Genomic DNA, 12,342 nt, shown 5'->3' with positions numbered 1-12,342 from the left:
CATAATTTGAATCAATTGGAGGTGTACCTGTGGGTGTATTTCAAGGCCTACCTTCAAACTCCGTGCCTCTTTGCTTGACTACAAGGGAAAATCAAAAGAAATCAGCCAAGACCTCTGAAAAAAAATTGTAGACCTCCACAAGTCTGATTCATCCTTGGGAGGAATTTCCAAACGCCTGAAGGTACCACGTTCATCTGTACAAACAATAGTACGCAAGTATAAAAACCATGGGACCACACAGCCTTCATACCGTTCAGGAAGGAAACGCGTTCTGTCTCCTAGAGATGAACGTACTTTGGTGCGAAAAGTGCAAATCAATCCCAGAACAACAGCAAAGGACCTTGTGAAGATGCTGGAGGAAACAGGTACAAAAGTATCTATATCCACAGTAAAACGAGTCCTATATCGACATAACCTGAAAGGCCGCTCAGCAAGGAAGAAGCCACTGCTCCAAAACCGCCATAAAAAAGCCATACTACGGTTTGCAACTGCACATGGGGACAAAGATCGTACTTTTTGGAGAAATGTCCTCTGGTCTGATGAAACAAAAATAGAACTGTTTGGCCATAATGACCATCGTTATGTTTGGGGGAAAAAGCGGCTTGCAAGCTGAAGAACACCATCCCAACTGTGAAGCACGGGGGTGGCAGCATCATGTTGTGGGGGTGCTTTGCTGCATGAGGGACTGGTGCACGTCACAAAATAGATGGCATCATGAGGGAGGAAAATTATGTGGATATATTGAAGCAACATCTCAAGACATCAGTCAGGAAGTTAAAGCTTGGTCGCAAACGGGACTTCCAAATGGACATTGACCCCAAGCATACTTCCAAAGTTGTGGCAAAATGGCTTAAGTACAACAAAGTCAAGGTATTGGAGTGGCCATCACAAAGCCCTGACCTCAATCCTACAGAAAATTTGTGGGCAGAACTGAAAAAGCGTGTGCGAGCAAGGAGGCCTACATACCTGACTCAGTTACACCAGCTCTGTCAGGAGGAATGGGACAAAACTTTTGTGGGAAGCTTGTGGAAGGCTACCCAAAACGTTTGACCCAAGTTAAACTATTTAAAGGCAATGCTACCAAATACTAGTTGAGTGTATGTTAACTTCTGACCCGCTGGAAATGTGATGAAAGAAATAAAAGCTGAAATAGATCATTCTCTTTACTATTATTCTGACATTTCACATTCTTAAAATAAAGTGGTGATCCTAACTGACCGAAGACAGGGAATTTTTACCAGGACTAAATGTCAGGAATTGCGAAAAACTGAGTTTAAATGTATTTGGCTAAGGTGTATGTAAACTTCTTACTTCAACTGTATCTGTAAATGGTTGTTCTTTGTTGAGTACATCAGACCTTTCCCTGACAAAATAGCCCCCCGCTGTATGGCTGAGTGCTCGTGTGTCCTCCATAAAATCACAGAGACCCAACCACACTGTCTGACAAGCCGGCACCTGAAGTCTTTATGACACAAGGCCCTAAAAGCATGCAGCTGTGCTCTCCTCCACAGCTCTGACAGACAACAGGCTCATGACACAGCCGTCTGAAGCTTATCAAAGAGGAAATTACAGGGGGAGGATGGTGTTTGCACGAGCTGTCCCTGTTAAGTAAACTGATGTTTTAATTGCAATGTTTCTGACACCTCTCTTTGTGAACATGTAGAACAAGCACAAAAGGGCAGGCAGAGGCGATATGTCTCTGGCTGCATTTAGACAGGCAGACCAATTCTAATATTTTTTTCTCACTAATTGGTCTATGAAAAAGCTCAAAAAAAGATCTGATGTGATTGGTCAAAAGACCGATTAGTGGAATGAAAGAATATATAAATTGGGCTGCCTGTCTTAATAAAGCCTTTGTAGACTGAGAGGGTAATGGAATAAGGAGTTAGGTGGTGGTGGGCCGAAGCCGAGAAACGTGAAGTTGATCGATCCCTGTCGAGCGAGGAGTTGATTTTTTTGTATATCACAAACCACGTTTCCATCCAGTTTTTATGCGTATAGTCATACCGTATATAAAAAAAAATCACGACAGCTGTGATGGAAACAGGAAGTTTCTGTACCCTTTTATAAATGTCGACAGATAATTTGTTTGTTCGACATGGTGGGATCTTTTTATGTCGGTAAAATGTATTATGCAAGAAAACGCCTTTATGAGCAAATATTGATATAATAACCATCATATCGAAGTAAACTTGGAGTCACTTAATGACATGGCGTGTGCTCTTCCCACTACGGCTCAGGAAACCATGCAGTTTATTAGGCTACACATTAAATAAATTATGATGAACTTCAGAGGGTGGTGAAAGTGTACAGTACGAGCATGATGCTCCTTTGCAATAAATGTCAGTCTTATTCTGATGACCGATGCTTGACTGACTTTTGACAAATACAAATCTTATCGCTCTTATCCATAATAATCTTATCATGTCCTGTAGACTAACCAACCCACAGAGCCTACCTGCACTGTATCTACGAGCTGTTGGCTAGAGCGCATGTGCCAAAACCAGACTTGGCATATTTGTTATTTAACAGTTGTTGTGACAAAACTATCAGTAAATTTTAAAATTCGATGGAAACACATTGAACATTAGATTTTGCATGAAAACTTGAGCGAAAAATTACATTTTGTGTGCACTACGTCATCACGCACTGATTTTTATCTGCAACAAGTACGTTTGCTGGAAACACACCACTGGTGGGAAAATGTGCATATTTTCTTAATGCGGATTTTAGAATATTCGCATGAAAATCTGTCGCCAGTTGGATGGAAATCTAGCTAGTGCACAGCAAAATGAGGGATGCTTTCATGACATCACTGTAAAAGGATCTTGGTAGATGTGATAATGTCTGAAAAACAGGAGAAAAAAAGGAAGAGAAATAACCTTTAATCCACATATTTGCCATTATTTTATTAATGCTCTTAAATTGTTCATTCAAGATAATTGGAGAGATATGGAAAGGTGACACAAAGAGTATGGCCTTTACAGCAGAACACAACTACAGAAGTTCAACGTAAAAATTTCTGATTCCGTAATAATGCCAATAAATGAATACATCAGTGTGTAAGTGCACAGTTATTCTGACTCGGTCTAAAGTCCACCTTTATTATTGACAAGAAAAAGCTTGCGAGATTTTTGGTTCAAACAAACCGATCCTTCCCATTAAAAATCACTCCATAATACAGTCCTTGAGATCACCTTTACTCCACACACACAGAGTTGCGTACAAAGCTCTCCCTCGCCCTCCATTTGGCAAATCTGACAATAATTCTATCCTCCTGATTCCTGCTTACAAGCAAAAACTAAAGCAGGAAGCACCAGTGATTCGGTTAATAAGAAAGTGGTCAGATGAAGCAGATGCTAAGCTACAGGACTGTTTTGCTAGCACAGACTGGAATATGTTACGGGATTCTTCCGATGGCATTGAGGAGTACACTACAACAGTCACTGACGTCATCCCCACAGTGACAGTAAGTACATACCCCAACCACAAGCCATGCATTACAGGCAACATCTGCACTGAGCTAAAGGGTTAGAGCTGCCGCTTTCAAGGAGCGGGACTCTAACCCGGAAGCTTATAAGAAATCCCGCTACGCCCTCCGACAAACCATCAAACAGGCAAAGTGTTGCTTCGAGGCAAGTAACACTGAAACATGCATGAGAGCACCAGCTGTTCCGGACGACTGTGTGATCACACTCTCCGTAGCCGATGTGAGTAAGACTTTTAAACAGGTCAACATTCACAAGGCTGCAGGGCCAGACAGATTAACAGGACTTGTACTCCGAGCCTGTGCTGACCAACTGTCAAGTGTTTTCACTGACATTTTCAACCTGTCCCTGACTGAGTCTGTAACACCAACATGTTACAGGCTGGTCATGGCTCACATGAACACCATTATCCCAGAAACCCTAGACAAACTCAAAAATGCATACCACCCCAACAGATCCACAGATGATGCAATCTCTATTGCACTCAACACTGACCTTTCCCACCTGGACAAAAGGAACACCTACGTGAGAATGCTATTCATTGACTACAGCTCAGTGTTCAACACCATAGTGCCCTCAAAGCTCATCACTAAGCTAAGTACCCTTGGACTAAACACCTCCCTCTGCAACTGGATCCTGGACTTCCTGATGGGCCAGGACAACAACCTCTCCCTCAGTGATCAAGACAAAGGAGATTATTGTGGACTGCAGGAAAAGGAGGACTGAGCACGCCCCCATTCTCATCGACAGGGCTGTAGTGGAACAGGTTGAGAGCTTCAAGTTCCTTGGTGTCCACATCACCAACTAACAATCATGGTCTAAACACACCAAGACAGTCGTGAAGAGGGCACGACAAAGCCTATTTCCCTCAGGGGACTGAAAAGATTTGGCATGGGTCCTCAGATCCTCAAAAGGTTCTACAGCTGCATCATCGAGAGCATCCTGACTGGTTGCATCAATGCCTGGTATGGCAACTGCTCGGCCTCCGACCGCAAGGCACTACAGAGGGTAGTGCGTACGGCCCAGTACATCACTGGGGCCAAGCTTCCTGCCATCCAGGACCTCTATATCAGGCGGTGTCAGAGGAAGGCTCTAAAAATTGTCAAAGACTCCAGCCACCCTAGTCATAGACTATTCTCTCGGCTACCGCACGACAAGTGGTACCGGAGCGCCAAGTTGAGGTCCAAAAGGCTTCTTAACAGCTTCTACCCCCAAGCCATAAGACTCCTGAACAGCTAATCAAAGGGCTACCCAGACCCCTTTTTTACGCTGCTGCTCCTCTCTGTTTGTAATCTATGCATAGTCACTTTAACTCTACCTACATGTACATATTACCTTAATTACCTCAACTAACCGGTGCCCCCGCACATTGACTCTGTATATAGCCTCGCTTGTTATTTTACTGCTGCTGTTTAATTATTTGTTACTTTTATTTTTTATTTTTTTTTACTTAACACTTTCTTTTTTTTTTCTTGAAGCATTGTTGGTTAAGGACTTGTAAGTAAGCATTTCACTGTAAGGTAGCGCATGTGACAAATACAGTGTGATTTGAGGTTGATAGAAATATGTGAGTGTGTCATGTACAGTCCCTATAGAAAGTCTACACCCCCTTAAACTTTCTTCACATTTTGTTGCATTACAAAGTGGGATTGAAATAGATTTAATTGTATATTGTGTCATTTATCTACACAAAATATTCCATAATGTCAAAGTGGAAACAAATTGTTTGTTTAATTTACAAATTAACCAAATTTATAATAACTATAATATAATTGTTGCATAGGTATTCACACTCTTTGTTTAGGCAAGCCTAAATTAGTTCAGAAGTAAAATTTGTGAAATAATATGGGTTGACATGATTTTTTTAATGACTGCCCCTTCCTCTGTCTCTGTGATTGGTAGATGAGTAACAATAACAAATTACATTGAATATATCTTTAAGCATGGTCAAGTTAATAATTATGCTGTGGGTGATGTATTTAACCACCCAGACACATCAAAGACGCAGTCGTCGTTCTGACCTGACGGCACGACAAGAAGAAAGCTGCTTAGGGCTGTCAACATGAGGCCATTAGTGATTTTAAAACAGCTACAGAGTTCAATTGCTGTGATGGGAGAAAACGGAGGATGGATCAACAACATTGTAGTGACTCCACAAGAATTACTTAAATGACAGAGTTAAAAGAAGAATACAAATATACAGAATACAAATATTCCTAAACATGCATATGTATGCAACAAGGCACTAAAGTAATACTGCAAAAAACCACAGCAAAGGAATAGACTTCTTAGCCTAAATGCAAATGTTTCGGGCAAATCCAGCACAACACATCACTGAGTAACTGCCTCCTTATTTTCAAGCATGGTGGTGGCTGCATGGTATGGGTATGCTTGACATTGGCAAATACTGCAGAGTTTTTTTTATGATGAAAAGAAACAGAATGGAGCTAAGCAAAGGCAAAACCCTAGAGAAAAACCTGCTTCAGTCTGCTATACATGGACACTGGGAGAGGAATTCACCTTTCAGCGGGACAATAACCTACAACACAAAGCCAAATCTTCCTCCTGAATGGCACAGTTTTGACTTAAAATCTGCTTGAAAATCTAATGACGAGACTAGAAAATTGTCATCCCATGATCCTCAACACCTTGACAGAGCTTAAAGAATTTCAAAAAATAATAATAGGCAAATATTGCACAATACAGGTATGTAAAGCTCTCATGAGACTTACCCAAGAAGACTCACAGCTGTAATCTCTGCCAAAGGAGTTTCTAACATGTATTGAATTTTTCCTCTTTGACAGAGTATTTTGTGTTGATAGTTGACCAAAAGACAAATCAATTTGAATCCTACTTTGTAAAACAATAATATTTGAAGAAATCCAAGGGGGATGTAGACTTTCTATAGGCACCGTATGCATAAATGGTGGTTTAAATAGTACAGCTGCATATTCATATTAGCCAACAATGATTAACCTAACTTTCCTACTAACCTTCTAAAAGTTGAGTGCCGAATTCTTGCCAATCCATTATTCTACTACTAACGGTGTATCCTACACATACACCTTGCAATAAATTCTCTAAAAACAGCTGAGCAAAATGTATATAATGTGCTCTGTAATAAGATGACCAGTTTTACTCCTACACCAGAGCTGCCCAATACCATGGAGGGCTTGCATAATGTTGCATGCATTGGAATATAACATATGGAGAATGATAGTCTGCAGAACTAGTTTCAAATACTCAATGTTCAGTGAATGTGAATAGATTTGTGGTTTAAATAACCTAACTTTCCTACTAACCTTCTGAAAGTTGAGTGCCAAATTCTTGCCAATCCATTATTCTACTACTAACTGACTGAGACGTACATTTCACGCATATACATTCAAACAAAGAACATCACATTGTGTTTCACCATTTATTGAGTACAGAGTCAAATAGCAAAGGTGTCTCAGGCAGTATTTGAAGTATCTAAATATAATGTAACCTTCCAATCAATATATATAGAAAGAGAAGTGTCGGGTGGGGGTACACTCTTACAATGTTGAAGTCCCAAAATGAGAGCTTTTACCATCTATGCCAAAAGCATGATCCTCTGATGGAGACAGTAGAACTCAACACATGCTTCAGTATTCCCCCTCTCTCTCTCTCTAGGAGCAATTGTGTGCCCAGGCCCCATAGGTGTATCGAAAGGATCACACCCTATTCACCACTGTAGAGAAGTGCTTTAAGCACAATGCAATCTTAAGATCGTGGGGTCCAGAGACGAGAACTCTACCATCTATGGCAAAATCCTGGGCTCCTGACAGGGACAATAGAATACTCCCCACTGTGTGTTTCAATAGTAAAATATGTATCGGTTATCACCTCAACAAAATTGATTTATTATTGAATTTAGTCTAACAAGCATGTGTATCTGTAGTTGGTGCATCTCAGCTCTAAAATACAAAGTCTAGTGTAAAACAAAATCCACAGACAAATGCATATGAGGCCTCCATTTTTAATAGTGATGGCAGGGATAGTTCAAACTGCAGTAGGATGGTTCTCCACACAGGTGAGTGAATCAATTGAGCAGCACTTAGTTGATCTCTGGGAGCAGGACACAGGAGAGAGCTGAATAGATTGTGGGAGACAAACGTGAGAGACAAGATTGAATCAAAGAAATCACAGCAGCAAAGGATTGTAGAAATGAACATCTTGACAGTCTTAATTTACAACTAGGCTACAAGGATAAAGGCAGGGTACTCTGCATCCTACTCCAACTAGGTCTATTGACAGGGATAATGTGGCAGTTCTTATTCGTCAGCATTAATTAAATTAGTGAGTTCTGCCTTGATGACTGTATTAGCTTTACAATACTTGTCCTATATATTTTTGTAGTCTTAAATTGCTACTTGGAATAATAGCTAAAGCTCCCTGTTCCAGAATGACATGCTAGTGATTAAGTAATCTGCTCCTGCCAGCTTGCAAAAGGTCTACTTGTTGTAGTTAGCTACATTTTTAAGGTTACGTTTTAAGTCAAGTTAGAGAGTTATTTTACAGCTTGCATTGATGGTATCACGTCTCTATAACTAAATAGATACCAAAAATAAATAACACTTTACCTGATAGCAGTTTGTCAGACTGAGATCTCTCTCGAGGTGTCACCAGCTGTGCTTATGTACAATAGGACATTGTTTGATGGCAGAAATGTGTGCAGAAAAAAAATATATATACACACTATGTAAAAAAACAGCTCCTCCCTCAGCAGAGACCAATCATCTCGAAAACTAAAGCCGATACAATGCGTCGGCCCACCACCTATGACTGGATCTCCTGAGCTAAGGCACAGAAACCTGTGTGAGTCTGACTTGACCTCAAATTGGAATAAATATGGTGTGGGAAATAAGTGATATTCAGTGAAGCCTCTTGCAGAGGATAATTCCCATGTAGGCAGCTTCTCAAATCTGCCTCTCCTTTTCGATGCCACACTAAATGACTAATTAACACAATAAAGGCATTATGCTTTATTTCCCAATCACAAACATTTTGGGGGGTTTTCACTTATTTATAAACAATATAAAACTGTTATGTACACAGCCAAGTCACTCAACTACTCACAAAATACAATTTAAACATACATCATTCGTAAAAGTCCAAGTACTTATTTTTACATTTGAAAGCACCAATAGAGTTTGGCAAGTTTCATAATAAATATGGACTATATTTTCAGATTTCAGCCAAACACTATACATGCCAGGTCATGAATCTCAAAGAGATGGGTTCACAATCAACAGGTATCACTGTCAACATTTACCATAATAGCATGTCTAAAGGAAGTTGTAAATAGTACAAGAGAGCTGCCCAATATCATTCAATGTAGGGCGGACAGTAGCAGTGATGGTTATACATAAGTAGTCTTAACAGCTTTAAAAAAGGGACCACGAATTGGGAGGTGACCCTGGTGATATGAGAAGCTAAGTCAAAAGGAGGGAAAGGGTAACGCCGACAGACACAAGTGTAGTGGTGACTTTTATACACTGGAGCCGTTTAATTACTTTTCTCGGGATGAAATTCTATGACTTAAAGGTTTACCTTGCAAGGCTGCTACGTATACGCCGGGCCTTTGAAATACAAGATATAGGTGTACAGAGTAGATGGCCTGAAGACCATCAAAGAGCTTGTAAACATTTCCTAATGAAGTTCAACAAATACATTTTATTGTTTGATGGCTAAATATTTCAATTAATTAAACATTATTGACATTTAAGTGCAACATATTGATGGGCTGTAGACAACCTGCAGATAAAATTGTAGCACCGCGTAAAATACTGATAATGCAAATACAAACAAGGTGGCGGGAGACATGGCTGGATGAGGGCTACATTCAGATGGATTTACAAACTAAAAAAAAATACTAAAAATGTGGTTTAAGAGGTCTTCACTGTTGGTGCATGAAATTCTGACAACACTTGGTGTGACAGTAAAATGTAAAACAAAAAAAATCTATAAAAAAAAGAAACATTCCAGCATGGACCAAATACTGTCAATTGGGGATGAATAAAATGTCAAAGAATTATGTTTGGGTTCCAAAAAAAAAAAAAATTCAAGCTAACTCAAGTGATGGTGAGGAAGATAAATGCTTCAAAGCCCCTGTCAAACACCACACCATGGCCTGACAGCACTCCCATGTCTCCTTGCCACACTTTGTTTTGAAATATAACCTGATACCACCATCTCAATACAAGCAGCTCTCCTAAATGTCCTTCAGGTGTTTGGTGTTGAAACTTACCAGATGTATCATTGAATAATGTGAGTGAGTACCATGTCTATGAGAAGCCTAATCCCTCAGAAGGGGGTGTCACTGGCCAGGGTGATCAGGGTGCAGGTTGACGACACACTGGAGCAGCGCTCCTGGAGGGTGTTGTTATTGTCCCAGACTACAGTCTGTGAGCTGGCTGTGCAGCCCAGGGCCTTGGCCAAATCTGGGCACAATGTGAGACACAGCCGCTGGAAGAGCAGGCAGAACTTTCTACGGAAGCTGCGGTTGATCCAGAAGTAGAAGATGCAGTTGAGGAAACCGTTGGAGGTTGGCAGCCACACCACCCCAAACTCCATCCACTCCGGAACTCTGTTGCCCGAGATGGCTGGTGGAAAGGAAAACAGAGAGAGAAAAATACATAAGGACAGCATAGGCTATGAAATAAAACTGACTATAGTCAGTCAGAGTGATTGTCAACAGTACTACTTCTAGCAGGAGTGTGAACTATGGACAGGATTCTTCAATGAAGTGTTTGTTGTCATTCAAATGAGACAACTAGTTTTCATGCAATTCATTTCACTGGAGAAATACTGCACCATACATAGTTATATGTAAAATTGCACGACTAAAATTGCACACTCTGCAAAAACCTCATCTAGCCGAGTTAGAGTAAGCAAACATAACCTAGTATGGCGCCTTGCAAACACATTTACAAATAACCAATCTTCCCTTGTCTATCACGAACGTTGAATACAATTTTAACTTACTGCCGATTGTCCGTGGGATTGGTTCTTCAGTGGGTCAAAATTTGCGACAAAATATCCACAGAAAATTATTATTACAGACTTCAAAATGTGGGTGTGACAATCAAGATGCGTTTGCTCCTGATCCAAGGCACGTGCACAAGAATGAAGGACTTGCACTTTGATGAATGCATACTGACCAAAGTTTTGCAGGTGTTTACATGTTTTTCCCCATGTGCCATGTGATAGATATTTCAGCAGCAATACCAGCGCTCAAAAAGTCGGGCAAATAACACTTTCCTGGGGATAATTTGATTAACCAACTATACTGACAACCGGTAGTGTAAAATGTAATTTTATTCAAGATTCTTAAATGTAAAGAAAAGTTCCCGTTGAGACTGCTTAGTTTCAGGCCGTATACCAGAAGCTGCCCATATCAGTCTGATTCATCAGCCTACCTCGGGCATCTTACACCCAGCACATTGGCATTTGCACTTTACAGCCTTGTAGCCTACATTTGTTACGGCAATTTTCCTGAGATCATTTAGAAGGGTGGTGAGTGACTTTGGGAAAAACATGCACCTTGTCTGAATTTTAGATGTTCCATCTACAAAGTTAAAGTTCATTCATCCCCTAAATGTAAACCAACTGGTTCCTTCTATAGGCCTACTCACCATTATAGATAATTGCCGCCATGCACGGCGTCCAACATGTGTAGTACACGGTCATTACAGGGACAAGCACCCTGGAGGCTACGTCGGGTCTGTTGTGACGACCCAGGTGTTGTGCCCGCATCTTTACCCGCTGTCTCTTTGCAGCAAACCAAAGGCGCAGGTTTGCGCAAGTCATGATGATTGAACAAGGAAAGAAGATGAGGCACGTCAACGTTAGAGTGTACACAACGTTAGTAGAGTACGATGGATTGCAAACCAGTGACGCTGTAGAAAAGTGGACCTCAATTATCCCGTTAGGGAAAGATATGGGCACAAGTAAAAATGGAGGAAAACACCATGCAAACGCGATCAGAAGCAGCGTTCTTCTCCTTGTCATCAGTGATGAGTACTTCAGTGGGTAAAACACTGCTATGTATCTTTCTAGACTTATTGTAGCCAGTGTGTACATGCAAGTCGAATAGATCGTCGCGTTGAAGAAAGCCACAATGTGACAGAGGGAGTCTGGGCCTTCACTGTAGTCTTTCGCAAGACTGACGCACAGATTCAAGGGCGTGATGATCAGTCCAAACGCCGAATCAGCACCTGTGAGTGAGAGTAAAAAGTATCGAGAGTTCCTTGACCAGCCGGACACCGATGAAGAAATCACCATAATAACTGCAATATTCCCCAACGTGATCATCGCTCCTAAAACCGATATTATGCCAATTTTAATGGGCCTGTGCCGTTCTAGAAGCATTTGCGTATCTGTGCTGGTTAGATTGGTCTCCTCGGACTCAGACAAATTGAGTGTTGCAAACATTGTCGGTCATATTGTTTGTCACTTCCTCTGTGAAACCAAAAAAAAAAAAAAAGAAAACACCCAAGGGCATGCTCTTCAAAATTCTTTCAGGTGAATTTACATGATAAAATCAACTTACCAAGCCGTGGTATGCGCAACAATAAATACCACTACCACACCTGTGGCACGTTAGGTGGTAGTCACGTGCCCCAATCAAATACGTGGATCTGATGCTAGTAAAAAGATAAACCAAGAGGCAAATAATTATTCCTTGGCAATTAGGATAATATACACATTCAATGGACTTTTCAACACATTTCAGAGTTGGTGTCCATGTATGTCATTGTTTTGTTGTGTAATGTAGTCGACATTGTATTGAAACACTCCAAGCCCTGCGCTGGACTCCGCACAGATGGAT

General features: G+C 40.9%; 1 protein-coding gene across 1 annotated transcript; it reads right to left on the bottom strand.

Annotated features, from left to right (window-relative positions):
• Positions 1–8,479: 8,479 nt before the first annotated feature.
• Positions 8,480–12,068, bottom strand: LOC139563149 (adenosine receptor A2b-like). The gene is made up of 2 exons (XM_071381467.1): positions 11,147–12,068; positions 8,480–10,114 (listed from the first exon to the last, which is right to left on the bottom strand). The coding sequence occupies exons 1-2, from the start codon at positions 11,943–11,945 to the stop codon at positions 9,816–9,818; spliced, it is 1,098 nt and encodes a 365-aa protein (XP_071237568.1). The 5' UTR covers positions 11,946–12,068; the 3' UTR covers positions 8,480–9,815.
• Between the last annotated feature and the right edge of the window lie 274 nt (positions 12,069–12,342).

This window comes from Salvelinus alpinus, chromosome 33, assembly GCF_045679555.1.
Source record: "Salvelinus alpinus chromosome 33, SLU_Salpinus.1, whole genome shotgun sequence".
In the NCBI taxonomy this organism is placed as follows: Eukaryota; Metazoa; Chordata; class Actinopteri; order Salmoniformes; family Salmonidae; genus Salvelinus; species Salvelinus alpinus.
Note: the sequence above shows the minus strand (reverse complement) of the source record. Positions and strands in the feature narration are given on the sequence as shown.

Excerpts from the sequence above, each read along its gene's own strand:
- LOC139563149 (XM_071381467.1), bottom strand. The coding sequence starts at position 11,945 with ATGTTTGCAACACTCAATTTGTCTGAGTCCGAGGAGACCAATCTAACC. Across the intron at positions 10,115-11,146 it reads GGCGGCAATTATCTATAATG|CCATCTCGGGCAACAGAGTT; the intron begins GTGAGTAGGCCT and ends CCTTTCCACCAG.